Consider the following 24,613-nt stretch of genomic DNA (forward strand, 5'->3'; position numbering starts at 1 on the left):
TCAGCGAGTTACAAACCAATCAAAAGAGAAGCAATACACAATAAATGAGCAGGTTAGCTACAGGGACCAGGAGGAAACATGTGCAATGCTAACCTACCAATTTAGCAGGTCTTCTTTGTTTTGACAAGATGATGTCTTGGAATTCATGCAGATACAGTGATGGACTCAAGTAAAAGTAATGGGTTTTGGATGAAACAACATTTCTGCAAAAGCAGTAATAACACCTATCAAACACTGGCCACTCTTGCACTGACAAATTGACTTCTGATCTTTCCACTCTTCAGTACTGATTTACAAAAATGCAATTGTAAAATTTTCACCACATTACCAGATAGTTTTATATACAAGTCACAAAGATTTTAAAAAACTCTGTTTTACATCAGAAAGTAGCAGACACCCTCATTCTGTTTGTGTCTTATGTCCACCAGAGGGGAGGAGGGTGGGCTCTGATTCTGTAATTACTTGGTTAAGTATATATAAAATTTAATTTTATTATAAAAATAGCATTTTTATATAAGTAATTTAACAAGTACTTACATACCTGAATTCCACATTGACAGGAGGCGAGATGCATGGACATATTCTATAAAACATTAAGTCATGTAATGAATCTGAAATAGAAAAGTTGCTAGTACTGAAAACAATGCTTGTTGTTTCCTTATCAGTTAAGAGAGCTACTGCAGGAGAATACTGTAATGCCTCTGGTTGGTGCTCATCTTAAACTGTAGTGGCGTGGCAGTATAGCCATGGAGAGCCTCTACTTAAGTGGGAGCTTTGCAGCAAAGGAGTATTCCAATGGCTAGCAAAGCATCAATTGGCGCCCTTGCCCTGGGAGCAATATACCAGTATAAAAAACAACCAGACAATACAGTCCCCTACACTGAAATAAAACCACAACCCATCCACTGAGAGTGGTGGGTGCTCCAGGTACACTGAAACCCCCAGCTCCTCAAAACTACACCTTACTACAAGGTGAAGAGATTGTAGGAGAAAATCCTATGCTTCCTCCCGCAATACCACGCCAGTTACTAATAACAGTCGCATGGTACTGCAAAATTTTAACACTTTTAACTTTCATTAAAAATAGTGAGATGCAAAGATCGATTACACTTCACATTACCCAATTGCAGAATGAAAGTAAGGGCATATTGTGCTTGCATGCTAATGAGGTAGAAGCTGCTCTGACATCCTTAGCTTTCACTTAAAGTAGGCAAAATGCTCTCCTGAATCTAAGAGAGGTCTCAGAAATAAAGTCCACTTAGAATGAAGGACAATGCATTCTTAGTCAAGAGGTTGAAATGGGTCCTTGCCAGAACACTATAGGCTATGGATGGCCCTCCGCTCTTCCGGTCCTGCTCAGACAATACCTGAAAACTGCAACTGGACAGAGGGCTCTTTATTCTTCCTCAGAACCATGGATGTCCATCAGGTTCTTAAGGGAGAAAGAACAGATCCACATCTTGGATAGGTCCTTGTTCTTGACTAAAATCAAAGGGTAATCAAGCAAACTGTGTCTCCTTGTAAAGAAGACCTAGTCTAAAACGATGGCTTGGTTCTCACTAAAACGTTTCAGCAGAAGCCAAGGTCACCAGGAAGATAGCCTTCCAGGTAAGGTCTTTTCCGAGAAGAGGAGTGAAGTAAATCAAAAGAGGGACCTGTCAGTCATTTCAACACTACATCCAGGTTCCAGGAGACCAGATTTCCTTCCTTGCTTGGACTAGTCAAAGGACTTGATGAAGTTGCTTAAAAACTGAGTTAAACATAGCTCGACACCCCTTAATGAAGGAATACGAGAGATTCTAGATCTCATCAGATAAAACAGGAAAGCCACAATTCAGGTAACAGATGTCTCAAAAGGACAGACATAGAGTCTGAGACACCAGCTATGGAAAATCGCTCACTTATTCTGGTAGATGGAGCTAGAAGATTGACATCTGCATTTGCAATAGTCCCTATAGTACATCTGAAAAACCCCTTTGTTCTGACAAGCTTCCGGACAGTCTGAGGCCAGTCCGGACAAGAGCAAGCCACCCTTGGTGGTATCTCTTGAAGTGGGGTTGACTGAGTAGACAGGGATTGGGGAAGGAGTCTTGGAGAGCCCACCGACAACCATGCCAGGTTGAAATCATTATTTCATGGGTCAGAATGGGCCTGTGAGGGTAATCATCATGTTGCGATAAGCCTGAAACTTGTTCAGCACTTCCTTGAATATGTTGAAGGGTGGAAAGACGTAGGAGTCCAAATTGGACCGAACTTGCAGCATTGAGACTGTTGCCCATGCTAGAGGGTCTGGGCTGGAGAACAAAGGAGAGGAAAACAAAAATTCCTTAAAGTGGCAAACAGGTCCAAAGTCGGCCTGCCCCAGACAGACAAGGGGATTCAAGGTCCAAACAGTGGTAAGAACAAGCTTCTGATGGCTCAGTTCATCCACTAGAACTTATTAGTTGGCCTGAATAAAAATCAAGAGACTAAAAAACTTGATTTTACCGTCCACAGTAGAACTTCTCTTGTTGCATGGTGGAGAGAAAATGAGAGAGGGAGTCTGGTCTAGTCTAAATGGATTACCACAGTATATGAGTGAACTAGGGTCGAGAAGCACTATACCTTAGAAGCTCTCTGACATAGATGTGAAGGCTCCTTTCTTCCGGGCGGGATCCCCAACCTTGATCAAGAGGTCTATGTCTACTTCCCTTCCGAAGATTAGTTCGGACAGCTACCACTTCAGGTCCAACTTAAATCCGGGGCTTTGGGAAAAAACGACAGCGCCTAGCTATGTTTCCCCTGCCACAGTTGGTCTTGTGTTCAAGACCTTCGAGCATTTTTTCTTTTGAGGGGAATCGAAGAAATCAGTCATCTAGGAAAAACTGATGTTCATGGCCAGAAAATGAAGTCAAATGTAAGAGAAGATTTGTGCCATAGAGGCCGAAGCCTAGATCCCCAAACTGGAAGATCCTGTCTTGTAAGACGGAGCCGAGACACTCTCCGAAGTCCAGGAGTAGACATGGGAGGAGGTATCCTGCATATCCAAGGTCTCCATCCAATCGCCCTGGAGAATGGACAACAGGACTGTCTGGTCCATCTCTGTCTTAAGCTTCATTCTCTATTCGAAGAGTAAAAAGGGGGCTGTGGGCCATGCATGCTCGCTAATGACCGTGTGGACTAGTTGCCGACCCTGCTGACTCTTAACAGCCGTGCAGACACGTGGACATCCGTGTGGGCTCTACTTCTTATTTGGACTCAATAATGCCTTGTGTGGACTTGACTACACCTTGTACAGACCAAAAACATATGTGGAACCATCCACAGCAGAAACTGATATCTGACACGCTTGAAAAGTCCATAAGAGACAAAAGCCTGGGCACAGGATAGCAGTGTCCTTGTCCAAAACCAGGTGTGACGAATTCTTCTGCTGTCAGTCACAATCCTCTGAACAGAAAAAATTTGTGAGCGGGCACTAGATGTTTAGCGGCAGGAGCCTACAGTAAACCCCGTATTCGAGAGGGATGCGTACCACAGCCCCCTGCGAATAGTTAAAATCTGCGAATGCTTAAAACCCTACTAAAAACACTTAGAACTGCCTATTTTGATAGTTCAAACACAAAAAATCCTCTAAAAATGTTTATACCTGAGTATTTTAACAGTTTTAACATAAAAGTGCATTTAGTCATGAAAATGATATGAAAATACAGTGATTAGTGGATATTTCTTCAGATTCCAAAGAAAAGAGTGGAAATCTCTAAAAAGAATCTCAACCTTGTCCTCACAGAACAGGACTAGAGACAATCCGAGGCGATGTCTCTTGGTAAACACTTGGGAGTCCTCTGTCTTCTTAGCCCATGCTCCTGCTGCCAGTCAAGAAAAAACCTTTTACTTCAAAAATCTTGACAAGATCTTCGACAAGGTGGTCTAGTTCCATCAAAGCACCAGAGGGAGGAAAGTCCAAAGACACTTGTCTTGCTCCCTTTTCAACAAAAGTCAAACTCCCAACTCCCTGAGAGACTTCTTGTTGGACGAAGAAAATGCCAGAGGTGGGAGCTTTCTTCAAAAAGCTCATAAATTTGGGACACAAAAGTCCCTGTCTGCAAAGGACAGGATTCCGAGACACTAATTGTCACTAAAAAGCGAGCAACGTCGGTTTGTCTTGAACTCTAGGCGAAGGTGGAACATACTGAAGAGAGCCAAAATGCTTGTGAGTGGTCTGTATGGTGCTCAGAGGCAGGAGTCTGATACTGAAGAGTTGGCACCCGGTGATCGGAGACTGGCACCGGCCACCTGAAAGCCAGAGCCAGGCATTCAATCAGACTGGCGCACCCTAAAAGAGTTCAGAGGTCTGGTTAAACAAATCATTTATAACTAACTCCAGAAAAAAGAACAGTGTGTTCTTAGCAAAAATGAGTGCCAAGTACTACAGAGGAACTGGTGCCAGACACTAGTAGGTTGGCGCCGGACTAAAGAGAGTGCTAAGCGGCCGGGGACTGGTGTCAGGCATTCAGGAATAGGCGCTGAGAGAACAGGAATGGAGCTGGACACTAGTAGAACAGCTCTAGGCGCTCAGAAGACGTCAAGATGCCTTTCCAGTGGCTGTCTGCCAATACCTGGAAATGTACTACAGGTTCGACTGAAGGGCAACTACCCGGGGTAAAACCACCTCGGACTCCCTTGGACTGCCAGTATGTCTCCTCCCATGTTTAGGGGAGTATGGCAGGGACTGTAAGTCTAGGAGATCCGATGGGCCGAACAGCCACCTCCTCCACTACATATCCATTAAGACACCTTTTCAGTGGCTGTCTGTCGATACCTGGGAATGTGAAACAGATTTGACCGAGGGGGCAACTACCCAGGGGACTTCCCACCAGCCTCCATTGGACTTTCAGTATGCCTCCTCTCAGGTTTAGGGGAATCTGACAGTGACTTAGGGCTAGGAGAACATGCAGGCCGGATAATCACCTCCTCCACTGCACAACAATTCACTGGTACAAGGTTAATTTTCTGTTAACCTAGACACAATTGACAATGGCGCAGGAAGGAAGCGAGGGAGCCAGGCACGGGAGCAAGTGGATAAAAAGTAGGAGGGCTAGTAGCAGGAGAGAAAAATGGATGTGGGGAGAGTTGGCCCTGGGCGTTTGGGCGCTGGTACAGGGCACATGAGAGTGGATGCTGGGTGTTCTATAACTGACACCAGGTGAACTGGGAGCTCAGGACCTGGTGCTGGGAGCTCGGAGCATGATTCTCGGCTCTCGAGAACGCCTTCTCTCCTAAGGCTCATCCACCAAACATTAAGCACAAAATCTCTCCTTACTACATTCCTGCCCTTTAACTTTTTCAGTTCTCTGCAAAGGATAAAAGTGTGAAAAGATGTTTAATCTTGATTGCAACTTTGCTACAGTAGCAAAAAAATTATGAACTTGAATCAGATCTTAATAATAACAAAACAATGAAAAACTGATCCTGGGAGCTCAGGACCTGGTGCTGGGAGCTCGGAGCATGATTCTCGGCTCTCGAGAACGCCTTCTCTCCTAAGGCTCATCCACCAAACATTAAGCACAAAATCTCTCCTTACTACATTCCTGCCCTTTAACTTTTTCAGTTCTCTGCAAAGGATAAAAGTGTGAAAAGATGTTTAATCTTGATTGCAACTTTGCTACAGTAGCAAAAAAATTATGAACTTGAATCAGATCTTAATAATAACAAAACAATGAAAAACTGATCCTGAAAGCTATAAGCTTGAAGGCTACTCGAAATCAGTGGTAATACTTCACCAAAATCCAGTTATACAACCGCCAAATAATGAACAAAGTTGGTACAAACACCCAGTGTTTACATTGGGTATGGTAGAAAAAGAATGAGGTTGTCTGCTAAGTCATTCCTGGTATTCCCATTAGTGGGTGGGTCTAGTCACCTACACTAAAGAACTGAAGCGCTACCGCGAATTTTGAATTTAAGCTGCCGCGCAAGTTAGAAACTTTAGCTATGTAATTACTTGGTAAGTTACTTTTTTATACATGGTAATGTGCAATATAGTCTCAGGTTTTCAAGATTAAAATGTTTTTTGAATTTGGTAATAGCTGTATTGCAAAGATTTTAATCTTTATTATATTTCAATTTTGTACCATTTGGGATGTCAGATTTGTGATGTGTTTTAACCAAGTGTAACTCTGCAATAAAATGTTATTCTGTATTTCTAATATCTCCCATTGTGGTGTACAGTTTTTCCTTAGTCTGAGGTTAAAGAAAATTCTGCATGAGCCTACATCCAATACTATCAAAATCTTCAAGTACTGAACCAGCAGTATGCCCATCCTTTTGCTCACAGTCAGAAACTGCTGGCCAAGGAAATTTGACACAACATGGCTGGGAATTTATACCATATACATTACTTTGTAATTTGTTCAAGTTTTTCAGTTCATTGGTATGTCAACTTCAGTTAAGGTTATTTGACATCAAAATCAATGAACTTGAAAAAACATCAAACAATTTATTCCAAAAAAAATGAGTTGGAAAAATACAATATTCACTATGATGTACCAGCCACAGTCACAATACAGTACTTCAATGTACTGAAACAGCAAAGTGTATACAACACACCATCCAAAACAAAACTATCAATTTGTGAGTTGCAACCATATTTTTATTTCTTCCTTTAAAATTTTGTCATTCCTAATGGGTATGCATCTTAAAGGTTAGTGTCTTAGACACCCAGAAATACAGTAAGTTTCTTTATCACCTACCTTTCAGTCTACAAAAAATGTCTAATGCAACTGTTCAAAATGGTTAAAATTTAAAAATAAATTTTGTTTCTAATAAATCTCAGTTCCCTATGGTATATCTGACAAATGCCCACGAGACTTTAAATAATTCCAGTTCCTTTCCTTCACTAAAATATAATCTGTGTCTACGAATATTTTAATACTTCAGACACAACAATGATTCTATAACAACTACAAGAAACAAAAAATAAATACACTGCAATCATGTAATTATCACATATTCTAGCTTTATAAAAAAAAAAATTCTACCATCAATGATAATCATCTTCTGAAAAGGAATGATACTGACATCACTGAATGGAATTCTGCATGCTAAACAAAAAATAAAGATATCCACTAATTACTCAACGGCACTGTTATGTTCCAAAAATCAGTTATGAAACAAATTATCGTAGTCAAAGCCTAATCAAGTCATCAAAAGAGTTCACTTTATCTTGGATACTTGATTTATTTTATTCCTCATGAAATGGACACTTTTTTTATAGCACTTCATACAGTCTACTATAAAGACCCTTTTAGCTATCATCACTTTACAATTATTCAACAACAATGAAGCCTAAGCTAACTTGGACTAACTTGGGGTACCCTGGGCTAACACAGCATAGCACTACGCACCATTCCCTATCCATACATAAAATTTTTATGTTATTTAACTAAAAGATGTAACCCTATGATGTGCATAGTTTTCAGAAAAAAATATATTTTAATGCCTGGCAGGGGAACAAATACAGAATGTGCAACAAAAATAATTCTATTATATTTACTCACACTCCCTAACTTTCTGGCATAGACTGAAAAAGCAAACCCCACAGTGAAATATAACACAAGACGGTGACAAACCATTTAGTTTGTGGCTCTATGTACCATATGCTATAGCTAAAGGAATTCTTAACTACAATAATTTTTTGTATCTATACAAGCCTTATCCTGTAACCTTTTTGTGTTCAAAGGCCTCTAACTTTTATGGCTTTATCTTATCCGTGATAGTCTAGCCTTTTTGTCTGAGGGGCTCCATGCAGTTGTTTTGTTCCTTCATCATCATCAGTTTGTAAATAAATGTTCTATCAAATTCTTACTTAATAAAGAAGTGGCAGTTAATTAGTCAGTGAGGATCAGTTTCTTCAATTCACTGGCCCAATAAATATACAGTATTTGCAAAGATGTGAGTAGGTGTTCATGGGACAAGTATGTTGTCTGCAAGTACAAAAGAGCATTATGTTTGCTTCCCATACTGGTGAATTTTTAACTATAGCACTGCAACTCTTAGTCAGCAAGAAACAAATATGTACATTACCTAATATTCCTATACAAAATATATTCAATACATGAATACATAACAAACTATTTGTGCAATGAATAAAATCCTGCACAACTCTTGTTATGGTAAGTTTGTAAAATTGGTTACTGTGAACAAAACACAATTGCAAAATAGTTTACAGTACAGTATAATACAGGGCCACAAAAGCATTTGTAAACCTTTTTACAATTTTTGTAATTTTGGACCAGCACCTGTGTTCTTTACTGCCAGAAGTGCATTATAAATGTGCAGAAGTCAGAAAGCACATTCTTTAATATTATAACGAATGTTAAACGTCAAAATGAGATAGTCAACAAGGAGTGGGTGTACAAATATTTAGCTGTTTCAAGAAATATGTACCCGTATAGATAAGAAATATAGTTACAATAATAACAAGTACTCACCTAACAGTAAATACAAAATTGTATCTGGCTGATATGCCTCACCATTAGGTTTTCTCAAATCTTTCAAGAAAAGACAAAGGGCATAATTTAACTCATCACAGTTCATGGTGAGCAAGTCCTCCGAAATGAGTTTCATGGACCTAGAGGATGACACACCAGCTAATTCGGCATTCTTTTTGGTAACCCAACTTTTCCAGGCAGTTAAACCATACATTTTCTGAAATATAAAACAGAAAGTCAACAGTTATGCATGCAAACTACTGTCAGTCTCATAGGCTATAAAACTAAAAATGTACTGAGAGAGAGAGAGAGAGAGAGCACTACTTGTTTTGACATAGAAAGAACTAAGGTTCTTTGAAGCATCTCTTTGACCCCCAGTTCTGTTAATCTGTTAATCTTCCTACTTCAGTGTCAAACTTCCTTAATCAAATTTTTGCCCATCAATTGAAAGTAAATCTAAGGTGATCCTCTTGAATATAGAATGAGAGTAAGTGGTCTGATTAAACTTTTCTGTTTTAATAAAAATTGTACCAGTAAGATAATAATGTTCAAGTTTAAAGATTAATTTAGTTCACAAAAGGAATGATGGTGATGCATTATAATTTACAAAAACATCTCTGGCAGATTACGCTCTGGTAAGAAAGTCTTATTTTTCCAATAACTGCAACAGCCCCAAGTGAGAATAAGGTTAGTTCTCCACTTTCGAATGTAAAGGCTTGGGTGTCCTCTAAAGCTTTAGTGAATATTCCTAGTCCCTTATTATGATACATAACTCAAATCTTTAACCATTTAGGTGAAAAATTATATTTTTATAATAAAATTAAGTTTTCATATATTACCAAGTAATTACATAGCTAATGTTTCAACTCGTGCGGCAGCTTAAACTTTGAAATTCGCAGTTGCTCTTCGATTGTTTTAATGTAGATAACTAGCCCCGCCCACTTTCGGGGAATAGATACAACACAGCTGAAGAGCTCAATTCGTTTGTGCCCTATGTCCATGAGAGGGGAGCAGGGAGGGCTCCGATTCTGTAATTACTTGGTAAGTATATATGAAACCTAATTTTATTATGAAATATCATTTTCATATAAGTAACTTACCAAGTAATTACATAGCTGAATCCCACATTGACAGGAGGTGGGATACATGGACATATTTTAATCAAAACATTCAGCAACGGTAATGAATTTAAAATAGAAAGGTAGCTGGCATTGGTCAAATGCTTGTCGCAGCCTTGCCTGGTAAAAGAGATACAGCAGGAAGATACTGCCTCTGGTTGGTGCTCATCTTAACCTCTTAACCTGTAGTGGCGTGGCGGTACAGTAAACACCCCGTATTCGTGGGGGATGCGTACTACACAACCCCCCCCCAACGAATAGCTAAAATCCGTGAAGACTTGGAACTGCCTATTTTGATAGTTCAAACACAAAAAAACTAAAAAATGCTTATACAGGTATTATCCTACTTACGATGGGGTTAGGTTCCAAAAAAACCCATCATTTGTTGGAAAAAACGTATCTCGAATATAGCCTAGCCTACACTAGGGTATTCAGTACTATGTATACAAAAATGGTAGCCTAGCCTACGCTCTAAGTATACTCTATACATAAACGATATAGTAATTACTAATATCAGCTAATTCTGGAGGTTCATGCAGAGTGACATGATAATTCAATACAAAGAGAAATTGAATAACAAAAAAGAATTAGCTTAGCCTACACTATGGTATATTGTATATACATATATGGTAGCCTAGCCTACAATATACTGCACTCTATATTCACATAATATCGTATTATACAAACATCAACATAACGAATATGCATCTTTTCCATGGATCTTTTAAAATGTTATGCTTTAATTCATATCCAATAATATTGTATATATTATATTGCTTTTGTGTTAAAAACTGCGATCATAGCGATCAATGTTTTGGTTTGGAAATCAATTACTGGAAATCAATGAGTTTTATTTTGCAGTGTTTAACTCAATTCAGAGCGCTTTTCTTGCTTCTAGTTAGCGTAAATGAATCTCTAGATACTTTATTTATATGGGGCAAGGTTATTTTTCTTTATAAGGACTGTTTTTAAGTCGAAATATACATAACTTAAATATGTCTCGTTGTGCAATTAATTTAGCTATTTTTTTCGTTAATAGATGACATTGGCCGTTTGGGGGCATGTTTGTTTTGTAAAAAAAAAGAAATCCAGATTCTGTTCACTATTTGCACTTAATTTCATCATAGTACAAGCTGTATGTATTTATGGCTGTCCACCAAGACCTGGGACCAGACAACAGGCTTGACTGAGGGGGCAACTACCCCTGGGCAAACCCCACCAACCTCCCTTGGACTTCCAGTATGCTTCCTCCCAGGTTTAGGGGAGTTTCACAGGGACCTTTGTCTAGGAGCGTCAGTGGGACAAGTAGTCACTTCTTCCACTAACACTGCACTTGCACCTTTATCATTAACACTCACTTTGCCCATAAGGACCTTAATAGATGCCCCTAGTTGGACCATAGTAGACAAGTAGGCAGAATTTCCAGTCAATTCTGGCTTTAAGGCTGGCAATGGGATTGGGTTGGAAGCATGGGAGCCAGGTAATGGAGTAGCTGGAAAAGTCAGAGGACTGGTTATGGGAGAAAAGGCAGTCACAGGTGAATCAGCTACATCCGATTTAGGAGAAGATACCTGGGAAGTAAATTCCTAGGTTTGGCTCTAGCAGCCGCCTTCCTCTTTCTGTCTCTCTCAAGTTTGTCAAGATATGCCTTTAAAACTTTCCATTTTCCCTGATCCCAGTCCCTACATTCATCACAAGTCAAATCAATTGTGCAATTCTGTTCTCTACAATTAATACAAATGGTATGCGAATCGCAAGAGGATTTCATCAGTCTAGCTTTGCAGCGTTTGGTGCAAAACTGAATACTAGTAGCACTAGAGTCAGACATGGTCACTGAAAAATGTCTTAAACAGAGAAAAGTCAGGTTAAAAAAAACTAAGCTAACTACAACTAGCATGAAGGCTACCAACAGAAAGACTATGTCACCCAAATGACGATCAGACACAACCATCCGGCTACGAAAATCCAAACTCAAGCTGCTCCAACCACTAAAGTTCAGTCGTTGACCAGCAGAAATGAACTGAGCTCTTCAGTTGTGTTATACCTATTCTTCCCCGAAGTGGGCAGGGCTAATTACCTACACTAAAACAATAGAAGCGCTACCGCAAATTTCAAAATTTAAGCTGCCAAGCAAGTTGAAACATTAGCTATGTATTACTTGGTAAGTTACTTATCTGTATTTTTGCAACATAAAAATACTCCCATTGCTATAAACCCATAATTCTTCAACACTGCTCAAAAAAAAGGCTTCATACTGCCTTCCAAATTATTTTACACCCAACAAAACTGAAAATGACACTGGCAGCCTAACAGCTACTGCCCAAGCTAATACAGAATGTGAATAGCTAATGCCCAAGCTAATACAGAATGAAGTTGATAAGTCAGTGCCTTTACACCAGTATACACAATTGAAATGCAGGTGTTTTGTTTATTCATGGTTGCATTTATTATTAATACTTACATCTGATCACTGCCACAATGGCATAAGACACAAAAGGCCTCTGAAACTCTGCCACTCATGACTTTTTACCTTCCCCTAATCTCATGCCTCCTTTCTCATCCATGTATATCTGTGTCTTTCAACTCTTCTGGTGCCTATAGTCTCAAATGACTCTGTCACATCCAAGCCAACTCCATCATTTCATCATTATCTCATCTACATACAGAACTTTCCTCATGGTAACATTTCTAATTCTAGCTTGCTATCTAATTCCTAATATTCTTTTGAAGCTTCATTTTCCATATGACAAAAATATCTTCCCGATAGCTTCAATGTCATACCATGAAGCAGGCTGTGTAGTAATTCAGATAGTACTAAACTTATATATAATCTTATTTTTCCATGTAGTTTCAGCCTATTTGATTTCCAAGTCTTATTCAGCCTGCCTTGAGTTTGATTCGCCTTTTTAAGTCTTTTACTACATTCTAAATCAAGATCCTTTACTGGTTACCACTATTCCTAAGTATTTGAAATATTCAACCTCATTAATCTGTTCTTCACCTACAAGTTATGTAATAACACTAAACTATTAAAAAAAAAAATTAAGAAAGTTGCACCTATAAAGGTAAAAATTTGTGTGGTTACCAAAGATAGTTTAAGAAAAACACCAAACTGAAAATCATGACTCTCACTGTGCTGGCCCCTATGAGTTAGTTTATCTAATACGAGACAGCTTTGGAAAAACTTTACAGCTGGACAGATTTAAAATGCCCAACATGCTAGCTAATATTTATTTGCTCTTGAATGAAACTGGAGCATTCACTCAAAAATCTTCCCTTTCTAAATTTTTTTTTTTTTCATTAGCTTTTCCTCTGTTTTCTTGCATTCCATCTTTTCTCTATTTTAACTTATACTATACTCTTAATTCTCTTTGATATGCCTGCATGTGCTATGCTGAGATTCAACATGAAGCATAATAATATATCAAGACATCTAATCAGTCCAAGATGATAGTTATCAGTAAATTAAGATGCTACAGCATGTCATATACCCCAAAATAGTTTATATAGTTGAGTATTGTAATAAGTGTTGGGCATAGTGGACTACCTTTAGATCTTAGAATAACTAATCATCGAAGTTTATGTAACAGAAAGTATTTTGATAACAACATGCTGTAGTTAAAACTGTTGGCCCCAAGGAGGTTAGATTTAGGGAGATGTCCTGACCATACAAACCCTTCACTAATCCGTGACGCCACTTCCATCAGCAACCACTCCCACAAAGATGGTCAAAAAGACCATTAAAAACCACTGGCACTTACAAAAATAAGTGAACTCCTCGTTGTTTATTGTTATTTTCTATCTTTTCTTCCGTTTGTTTTCTTTCAAGGAAGACACGGAAACTCTTTCTGAACCATGTACAATATTTATTTTTGATTTAAAGGGTAATAAAGATACAACGGAAATGTAAAACTTAAGTGAAACAACCATCAATTCCACATACCTTCTTAACACAAACTGAGACTAAACTACAAATAGGGGAAAAACAGCAGCCTTCCCTCGGGCAAATTTCATACGAAACAATTATAAGACTAACAGAAACTGTTTGTCCTGAAAACATTTGTATCATACAGTCAATCCTCGTTAAACCGGACCCTATTAATCCGGATATCGGATAAGATGGACACCAAAGAGGGTCAACCAATTTAAATTACATAATGTTTGTCCATGATTTAGGGAAGTTACTGTTCATCTGCTCACAGCGTACTGTAAATGAAAAACTTTTCATTTATATTTTTATTTTATATATATACTGTTCTGTATTTATACTGTACTAAAATGAAATGCTTTCAACTTGTAACCAATTTAACTTGTGCACAGTACGCACTGTCATTAAGAAACGCTATTGTCTGGAGGGGTAGGAAGTATCATAGCCAATCACTGAGCATTAACAGTTTTACCTATCTGCTGCCTGACTGGTAGCTACAGTATGATGCTCTGAATGTTTTTTTGGAAAGAAAAGACATGAAAAAGGCAAACTTTACAAAGACAACAGCAGAGTTACTGAACAAAGCACAACGTGGCAAATGACATGAGAGAGAGAGAGAGAGAGAGAGAGAGAGAGAGAGAGAGAGAGAGAGAGAGAGAGAGAGAGAGAGAGAGAGAGAGAGAGAGAGAGAGAGAGAGAGAGAGAGAATTGCCAGTTCCCTCTAAGCAATGTAATTCTATCCTCAAGAGATTAAAGAGAAGAATTTTATTTTAAAGGTATGTCAACGCAGCGTTACTAAAAATCTTCTGAAGCAAAGAAAAAAAAAAAATTTTGTTGCTGAAGAATCTGAATCAACAATTTTGCACTCAAAGTAATAAGAAAGAATTCATTCTATTCTTCATGTAATCAGTAAAATACATACACTATTAAAAAACTACGTATTGTATTCAAAACACATTACATCATTACATCATCGTCAGCTTCTCTGAGCAAAACGTTCTTTCTCAGACAGAATACAGCTAAAACCTGATTGGCTGGCTGGTTGCCATGGAGATCTGTTAGCCAATGACAGCCCTCTACTTCTGTTCTATTTATAGCCATATGTCATGACAGTGCTAAGTTTGAGCGTTGCCATCATTGTGATTACTTGACTGCTGATGGCAAAAATTACTCAATAATCTGCTTTATATAATTATTTCTTCATGAAAACAAGAATTCATCAATAAATAACTTTAATAAAGTGATATGAAAAATCCCATTACAGTCTGTCGTGGTGATGCATCAACACTTGCAAATCCTATTCCAGGACCGTCCTCAGATTTACGACTGCAAACTGATGACGACGTTAGTAACAATAAAAAACAACCCTCCCCAAAATCGATATGATGAAATGTACTTTATAGTCTTACTTATTGTTAAAATTCACCAGTTGAATTACAATTATTTTGATAAGTATATTTTTGCATTTTACAGAAAGTTTTTGTTGAAAACAAAATGTTTTAGTGAACTCATGGTCTTAATTGTCCCACTATTTTATTATTGATGATCTTAATTATCTTACATCCATTTAACAGTATATTAATATAAATAAACTATAATAACTAAAATGAAAAACATGAAAAAAGGGAAAAAATGTTTTTGCTGCAACAGTGATGTTTGATTATATGCTCCTGACCCCACAGTTCCAAAATCCATAAAATTCCAAAAACCGAAACCCATCTGGCCCTCAGGATTTCGGGTAGAGGATTGTGTACCTGTAACCTAAATTTCATTATCTTACTTTTCATTTTAGAAACTCCACTTCTTCTTACTTAATAATTATGTGTTCATGTCTCAGCCCAGGCATCGACATACGCGGCTGAATTCTATCATTTTTATCATGTTTTATTCTTCATTTTTCATCTTTTACCATGAGTTTTAATTCAAACATTTCTACATTGGTTTATTATTCATACTCTTTATAAAAATAATGAAATATAGTATATTTATAGGTATTTATAGGTATATATATATATAAAATATATATATATATATATATATATATATATATATATATATATATATATATATATATATATATATATATATATATATAATATATAATATATATATATATATATATATATATATATATATATATATATATATATATATATATAATCACCGTTAAACTGGACTATTAGCTAAGACCTGGGCCCCTATTAGTCCGTCTTAATGAGGTTCGACTGTATATCAAGGCCTGAAAGTTTAAGTACCATGGGTCCAGGTGTTTGGTCAGTACAATAAATCACATGCACTTAGTCGACTTGCTTAAAAAAAAATTTCTCATAATTTATAAATATCACTATATGCATGCATGCATGCATAAGTATGTCATGTGCCAACAGATAGTTACAATTAACATTGCTGGCCAATGAAGTTTAGCCTACAAGTTTTACTGGCCACTGAAATATCGCCTGTAAGTTTTGCACATGTCTGTTGACTGCATTTTTTTTTTTTTTTTTTTGAGCAAGCAGCATTGCCAAAAACTGTTTTGCAGCTTAAGAATATCATACTTGTAAGTAATTTTCTGAAATCATTTTAACCCTTACTGGATGGGCATGATCATATAAGGAACTATAAACAGTTTTTGAGCGAACATCGGGCTACCTCTTAAGAGTATTAATATTGCGCGTCATACAGTTTGGATAAATTCAGCAGGAAAAATGTTCAAATCACTTCATTAGGCCATAAATGACCTATGGCAACTATAGGAGCTCAGTACAGGAGAGAGAGGCAAGAGACAGATCAGTATGCCTTGAGATTTCATGGGAATGTACTGCCTCTCGGTAGCTCCAGGACATCTTTTTATTTATTTGCTCATAAATATATCCAAGGATTGTTGATGGTTTTAGTTTTTATCTTTTATGATAGTAGTTCAGCTATAACTGTGATTTTGCTAAGTACAGGCAGTCCCCGGTTAATGCGATGCCACTTTCACACGGAACTTCAGTTTTCTTTTTTCTTTTACAGTTCCTGGAGATAACAGTAAAGAAAAATTAAAAATAAATAAAAAAAATATCCCGAACAACAAACCTATTCCCTTCTTTATTTATAATAATAGACGTATTGTAAATAAAAACATTTCAAGTTTTCCTTTTTCCAGAAGACAAAGTCAAACAGGTTCAGATTTTTTTATTATTATTTTTTTGTTTCTTAAAGAATACAAGTGAGGAGAAAGCGACGAGAATTCAAATTTTTGCTACAATTTTTGTGGAGCTTATTACCGTAATAAGCTCCAGTAAAATTGTAGCAAAAATTTAAATTCTCGTCACTTTCTCGTCACTCGTACTCTTTAGGAAACAAAAACAAAAAAAATTAGTAAAAAAAATCTGAACATATTTGACTTCTGTCTTCTGGGAAAAGGAAAAATGGAAAAGTTTTTATTTACAATACGTCTGTTACTGTAAAAAAAAATTTTTTGAAGAGTTGTGACAAGCTTTGGAGGGGGAGGGCTTCATGGAATAAGAATGTTGAACCAATTCCTCGCATTACAGTAGCAATCAAATGGGTAAATATACAACTTTATAAAAGAAATAAGGTCTTTCAAGCACTCTAAGAGTAAGGAATTTGTGCAGTGCCAAATGTCTCATTCTTTTGATTAAAAGTTTTGACTTGGTAGAGCCTTCTCAAATAGAATCTTTAAAAAAATATATTTATGCATTTAAATTTAATATCAAAAACATATTTCACTTTTTACATTTTCATTACTAACAATTATTTTCATAAAAACAAAAGAGATATGGCATAATTTTTGCTTTCGGGAAGTCGTAAACACTATGTGGTGCAGCCCTCGTGGACGCTCAACAAACTAATGGCAGCTGACTCAAAATTGAGCAAAATCACGGGAGTTCCCGGACCACAGAATGCCGGTTTGAAGAGGTTCGACTGTATTTGAAAAAATGTTTGTTGATATGGAATTCTAACACTATGCATAAACAGTTTTATGAAATTCTTTTCTTCCCAGACTAATATCATAATTTAAAAAAAAAAGATACTGACTTTCAAAACTTTTTTTTTTCACCGCTCTGGCATATATCAATATCATCTGGGGGGTGAATTAGATAACCCTTTTTTTCAACTTAATCATGTACTGCGCTGTGTTATCAGGTTCATCTGTGAGAGCATCACTGAATGCTTCACAACACCAAAAATCTAGTTTGCAAAGAATTTTTCCTCTGAATTGAAATTTATTACCCCGAGAGCAAAGATTTAGTGAGTTCACATCAAATTAATAAACACCATAAGGAATGTCATGGTTGCTTTGCTTCCTTGCAATTCATGAATTATAGGATCGAGAAAAAACTGCAAAGATTTTGTTACCGATCCACCTGAGCTGAGCTGGTTTTACAATTATTTTTTTCTTAATCCTTACAACATACTCAAATATCAATTAGTTACCTAAATGTACATAAAATTTGATGTTCACAACTCTCATAACAAAGTTCTGATTTCAACTAACATGTGAGTCAGAAATGTCAAAATGATGGTCAGCAGTAACTTCACTTATCCCGGGTCAGGGTATCTCCATAAATCTAGCCTCCTTGGCTGGTCCTGACAAGTTGGCCATAACAGACATGGTTCCTTATCTGGGGACAACATAAAAAACTATGTGCCCAACAAACACAGGCCACTGACTCAAAGCTAACTTACACTACCCACAAGAGGGAAAATTAAAAGTAAAGTTAATAATTTGGTGTAAATGAAGAAAACTTTCTTGAACAAATTACTGTCAATAATTATTTACAAAATAAAAAAAATTGGCAGCCCAAATTTCTATGAATTACTACAAAATAATTTTAAAACAAAATATGGATATGAACAAAACATGAAAATCACTCTTCAAAATAAGCATATTCCCAATATGCAAAATATAAAAATAAAAATGACAATCATTCTCAAAATGAATGGGAATGAATGAACTTCTCACAGACAAATACATGAAAAATTTTTGTCTAAATACTTATTGCACCACTGTAAACACAAATGACACAACACTAAAAACTGCAAAAGTAAAAATTGATTATATGTTAGTTTTAGAAGTTTGATCATTATTATTTTATTTTTGTTTTCTGCATTACTTAAATGGCATGGGCGTTACGAAATGTATAAAAAGCACATGTTTAATTTTATAAGATGTTTTTGTAGCAAAGCATTCTTTGTGTTTATAAGTATCTGTTCGTGTTGTGACGTCATAGGATGACAAATGACGGGAGGGAGCAAAATATAAACAAATGCAGGCGGGAGTGTTGAAACGACTGTGGTGTGGTAGAGAGAGCTCTCTGAAGATTAGGTTGTCAGTTTTGACACAGGGTGACTATAAAGGATGGAGAGGATAAGTCGAAGATTGGCTTGTGGTGTGTGAAGGAGAAGTGCAATTTACAGGTAATAGAGTATTAGGACAAAAGGAGTTAACAGAATATAGACAGTTGAACTGGATATCGCTACATAACATGCCAGAAATACCATACGATGTTAGTGAATTAAGTAGAGCTTTTCAAGAAGGAATGACTCAAGATATGAATAAGCTGATTAAAATAGTGAGAGAACTGATAATAAGTGAGTTAGAAGAAGAAAAGATTTATTGGGAAGCCTATACAAATGCTTCTTTTGGGAATATTGAAGATGGTCATATAAAATTGGGTTATGTGATATCTTTGACAGATGGTAAGAGGAGAAGTCCCATATGGTGGAAATCCAGAAAATCCAGAAGAGTAGCAAAATCCACCATTGAAGCAGAAGCTCTGAGTGTGTGGGAGGCCATAGAGGGATTGATATATTTCAAACATTTGTGGGAAGAGATAGTAAGAGGGAGAAAATTAGCAGCACTGGTTAAAACTGATATAAAACCCTAATGACTGCAACAAAATCTAGTACTGGAGGAAGTAGTATGAGATTAAACATTGATACTGCAGCAATAAGAGAAACAATAAAATTTGGAGAAACAAAGGAGGTAAGATGGATAAAAGGAAAGCATCAAATAGCTGATGTATTGACTAAGGCTGGAGTTTCAGGGGAAAATATTAGAAATTACGTAGAGGGTAAAGAATGGTAAAATAATGGAGATTTAGAGGGGATTAGGATAAGAAGAGGTTGGAGGGGAGGGAGAAGGAGATAAGTGTGATTATATGTTAGTTTTAGAAGTCTGATCATTATTATTTTATTTTTGTTTTCTGCATTAGCGAAATGGTATGGGCATTACAAAATGTATAAGAAGCACGTTTAATTTTATAAGATGTTTTTGTAGCAAAGCATTTTTTATGTTTAAAAGTATCTGGTCGTGTTGCGACATTGTCGGGAGTGACGTCATAGGATGACAAATAGTGGGAGGGGCAAAATGTAAACAAATGCAGGCGGGAATGTTTAAAAGACTGTGGTGCAGTAGAGATTGCTCTCTGATGGTTAGGTTGTCAGTTTTGGGTTGTAAGTCTGTTTTCTGGTTTTTTGTAGTCACAAGCTGGACTATAAAAGAAGAAGAATGTGAACAGGTGGGTGGATTGCATAACTGTAGCATTTTTGGATGGGTTAGGCTAGGAAAACTTTCAAAAATATGGGTGCAAGAAGCAATGTTGGCACTCAGGTGAACACCGTAACACTGGTGAACTGGGAGTGACAGTTATAAATGCTTTATACACAGACACCACCCTCCTTACAAACGAGTTACGTTCTGGACAGCCGTTTGAGCACTGAATTATTTGTTCGGACACCCGTTCGAGTATTGAATTATTTGTAAGTTGGTTGCTGTACTCTTTACGCCTATTTAATTACTGTATGATATCAAGTCAATACAGTTCTGTATGTTTTTTCATCCTAAAACCCAATTCATTGTACGTATATGACTATTTTATAGAATATGCATGCACAACAAAATCTGAATTTACTACAAGTGGCAAAGGGGGAACACTCTGAACACAATTTTAATTTTCAATCCTGTTTGTCAGTATCTCTGAATGCTTGGAAGTTGAATGTTCATAAGCGAGGTGGCGTCTGTAGTCAAAAACTGAATGAGGACAGGTGAGATACTCAGGAAGATGGTCTGGACACAGTGTGAGCTGCTTTTTTCCTAGTAAGGCAGGTAGGTGTGACTGGGATTTCCTTCAAGGAAAAAGGGCATCTTGTGAGTTATAGCTTTGTTGTGGAAAAACTGGTAGATGGCCTCATCTATCACTGCCATACAGTGATTTCAGTACACAGCACAGCACATCAACGCAGAAGCAAAGACTTTTTGTGTCAAAGACGAGAGCATGATCAGTTTGTGTTACAGAAGATATTGTAACCCATTCATGCTCAAATCCCCATTAAATATTTTCTAAGTGAGATACTGAAAATACGGTAGACATTTTATATTGGGATCCAAACCTTTTGAAGCTAATACTTACATTGAGGAAAGGTCCTTGGAATTCTTCCTCCAGTACAGTTTCAGGTTCAGGGAAGAAATCTGGATCATCCACATCTTCAGCATCAGAAAGGGACTGAGATTCATCACTATCACGTCTAAGTCTTTTTCTCGGTCTCCCTCTCCCTCTCTTTTTTCTCTTGCCCTTGTTTTCATTGTGAGTTTCAGTTTCACTATAATTAGAAGTCATTTCTGTGTCTGAAAAAAGTTAGGGAATTAACATCTCTATATCTAAAATGGAATTTCGATTCAATTACAAGTACTACAATAGTTTGAGAAAGAGAGCTGTAGGTAAAATTTCCTGAAAGCCATTTGACAACATGGCTATCCTAACTAGAAATTCAGTTAAGGTTAAACATAAGTACTGGCTATATTGCAAACTAACAAATCAACAATCTCTTAAAAAACAATCACAAATACTAAAAATACACAAGTCCATTACATGCTGAAAAAGTAACGCCTGTAACCAAGACTGTAAATGCAGATGAGTTTGAGGGGTGTCAACAGCACACACGAAGTAATATTCCACCAAGACTTCTAACAACTGGAATACTGTATATGTCAAGTGGAACAAACTACAGTACAGAGTATATCCTTGGGCAAGGAATGTTAGAATTGCCCATCATTGTCTACGGCACTACAAAAGAAATATGGGATACCTCATAGACAATAATTCTAAGCTCTACCAATTTAGCTCTCAACCACCAACAGTTCCACTGAACCCTTCAGCAAGGTTCCCTCTCATAAATTTTTGCTCAGTTTTCCCAAGGCCAGTTGGAGATTCAGGCAGCATTTTTTTAGTTTTTTATTTTATAAATCTTTCACTATCTAGAATCCAAAATCTCTGTCATCAGCTGCTGAAGTCTACCTGCAGTAGCTTTTTCCATCTCCAGAAAGATAGAAGGGGGCTCAGTCAGAGCTGGTGTAGTTTCCAAGCTGGATGACATGGCTTTTCGCAAAGCTGACAGTTCCCAGATCTACCTTTGGAAAGGTACACACAAACTTTTGTTGGTGACAAGTGGCAGAATTTCCAGGAGGTGCTGATATTAAACCAGCACTCACTGGTCCAGTCTCTATAGAGGCTACTGCACCAAAGACTGTTGGTAGCTCCACATTTAATACAGGAAGTCTCTCAGCTGAGGTTTTGAGTCCCAGGGTATTTGTGCTGGATACCTGGTTTTCATCAGCAAGGTTATACTTAGTTTCGATAGACCTATCAATCATACTCTGCAACAAGTCCAAATAAGGCTGAAGGGTAAGGCATTTAAACAAGTGCTAAGACTTGCCATGCCATATGGGCAAGAAGCAGCATGAATGAACAAAACAACAAAATAAGTTAAATGTGGCAGAAATGAGGATAATCCAATTGATGAGTGGAGTGATGAAGAGGGATAATAAATGAACAGAATAGGATCAGCTAAAGTCTCTGAGGTATCAAAGAAAGCCCTGATGAGGAAGGGAGATGAAAGGCAACGTGTTACAGGAAAGATCACAGAAATTGGAGCGCTCAGGACACAAAGGAGAGGAAAGACTAAGAAAATATGGAGAGACTGCACTTGAGAAGACAGAGAGAGACAAAGGAACAGATGTAAGGACACACGACAGAAACACCTGACAAAGGCTCACTAAAAACAATGAAGAAGATGAAGAAGTGGGTGGTGATGATTCTGCACCAATAACAAGGGCTAGTCAGGGGGAAGGTCATTAAACTTTTTTATAACTGGTAATAAGTCCCTTTAGAAGTCAATACTGTAAATAAAATTGTATCTGTGAATTTCAAATTAATTACGGTTAATGACAATCTAAAAATATTTTAAAAGCCTACCTCGAAGGGGGTATCTTGGTAAGTCTTCTTCCATTGTGTTGAGACAAGCTTCATCAGCAGAGTTCAACTCATCATTAACAGCTTCATCATTACCAGCCTCGTCATCACCAGAGTCTGTGAATAAACCAACAAGATAAAACAATATCCTTACCATAGAGTACACAGATGGATAGTTCATTACTCATTATGAAACAAAGAAAAGTAAAAAAGAAAAGTAAAAAGGAACAAAAATAAAAAGAAACTTAAGATTAATCAAGCTTTACCTTTAAAGGGCACACTGATCTTCAAATTCCAAAGAATGATCAAAATTGAGTTATAGAGAGTTTTGGATTGTTTTATGTCTAAATAAACACATCCTGAAGTGCTATTGCTCCAAAAAATTTAGAAGGGTTTACTGTACTGTTATCATAATCTTATACCTTTTTAACCTATTTAACTAGAAGATGGGAGAAAGACATGGAGAAAGAGAGGTTAGTACAAAAGATACATGATAAAATCATGAGTATGTATTGTAATTTTTAATTATTTTACTCAATTATTTTCCAAGTTTATTGTAAATCTAGGTAAATTTTGTTGCTGTTACTGTTTCTTTATTAATTTACATTGCTTTCAAATCTAAAAATTATGCTAAAGCTTTTACTATCCTGGAGTTTATATTAACAATAAGGCTTTTATCTTACTTTACGGGTACTGTTTGTTTATATATATATAGCATACCATTTATCACAAAAAAGAAAACAAAACGGTACTATGAGACAAGACGACTCTGCTTACGTATAAAAGGATAACTTAATTAGTTGCTAATATATGATGACTTGGGTGTTTTCCGATGGTTTGGGGTGTATTTTTGTATGAAATGATTTTATATTGTTTTAGGCAATGATATCTTTGTTTGAACTAGGCAAATATGCATTTTAACTATTTAAACTAGGGTATAAATATACCGCATTTTATAGTTTAAATACACATTCATAAATATACCTGCAATGAAATATCGCTTTTATAAAAGGCTTAGACACTTTAATCCATTATTTCGGTGAGCTACTTGTATACCTTTCGTCCCATGAAAGGAAAAGTGTTTTTGACAGCAACTTTTTTTATATATTTTATTTATGAAGAATGACATTCGTTTTTTCAACTATAAAATTTAACTTAGAGGTTGAATTCTGTGGTTTCCTAATGCAGGTATTTTGAGTATTAGTTGTTTAAAAAAAAAAAAAATTTTAAGCAAATCCCTTCAATCGTCCAGTACCAATTCTCACATACATTATAATGGGAGCTTAAGGCATCAATGCCACCCCCTTGAGAACATCTTTTTCTTCTCTACTTTAATGTTCTCAAACTACTTGACTTTGAGTTTCCACAATATAATGTCAATTAGTTTAAACATACTTACATGTCGTGAAGTTATCGACAGGACTTGCAGGCTCTTCTGCCTGTTCTGCAGCATCTTCAGACCGGGCCTCCTCTTGTTCTTGTTCAATTGTTTGGCGGGCTAGAAGTAACATTTCTGCTTGGATTGGGTCAGTTGGTATCTCATCTTGAATTTTCTTGAAAAAAAAATCTCTATTAGTTTCAAGGTTCTTGCTCACTAATAACTATAATTAAAAAATCAATCACAAAAATACTAATATACTGTAAGTACATTAGCATTTTTGGTGGCACCTGAATATCTTCGCATAAAGAATCCTGTTCACATTTTGGAGGAACTATTTCACATTTCAGAATCATATGAAATTATCTGGGGCACAACCACAGTTACCACCAAGGGAGTAGGTTATTTTTCAATAATTTTCGTGCTGGAAAATACAAATCAGGGTAGTTTCCCAATGATCTGTA

General features: G+C 36.8%; 1 protein-coding gene across 12 annotated transcripts in view; it reads right to left on the bottom strand.

Annotated features, from left to right (window-relative positions):
• Positions 1-24,613, bottom strand: part of woc (without children) — an 88,422-nt gene that overhangs the window by 17,553 nt on the left and 46,256 nt on the right. For 7 of the 12 annotated variants that reach the window (XM_067081067.1, XM_067081068.1, XM_067081065.1 and 4 more), the window contains 4 exons: positions 24,171-24,324; positions 22,775-22,888; positions 20,933-21,147; positions 8,469-8,685 (listed from right to left, as the gene is read on the bottom strand). In XM_067081067.1, the coding sequence (XP_066937168.1) occupies positions 8,469-8,685; positions 20,933-21,147; positions 22,775-22,888; positions 24,171-24,324 (700 nt within the window). Of the gene's footprint in view, positions 1-8,468; positions 8,686-16,054; positions 16,530-18,015; positions 18,143-20,452; positions 20,649-20,932; positions 21,148-22,774; positions 22,889-24,170; positions 24,325-24,613 lie in introns of those variants that run through there. The other 5 variants (XM_067081076.1, XM_067081074.1, XM_067081075.1 and 2 more) reach the window with 3 other exon arrangements.

The sequence above is a fragment of the Macrobrachium rosenbergii genome, chromosome 36 (assembly GCF_040412425.1).
Source record: "Macrobrachium rosenbergii isolate ZJJX-2024 chromosome 36, ASM4041242v1, whole genome shotgun sequence".
Classification (NCBI taxonomy): Eukaryota; Metazoa; Arthropoda; class Malacostraca; order Decapoda; family Palaemonidae; genus Macrobrachium; species Macrobrachium rosenbergii.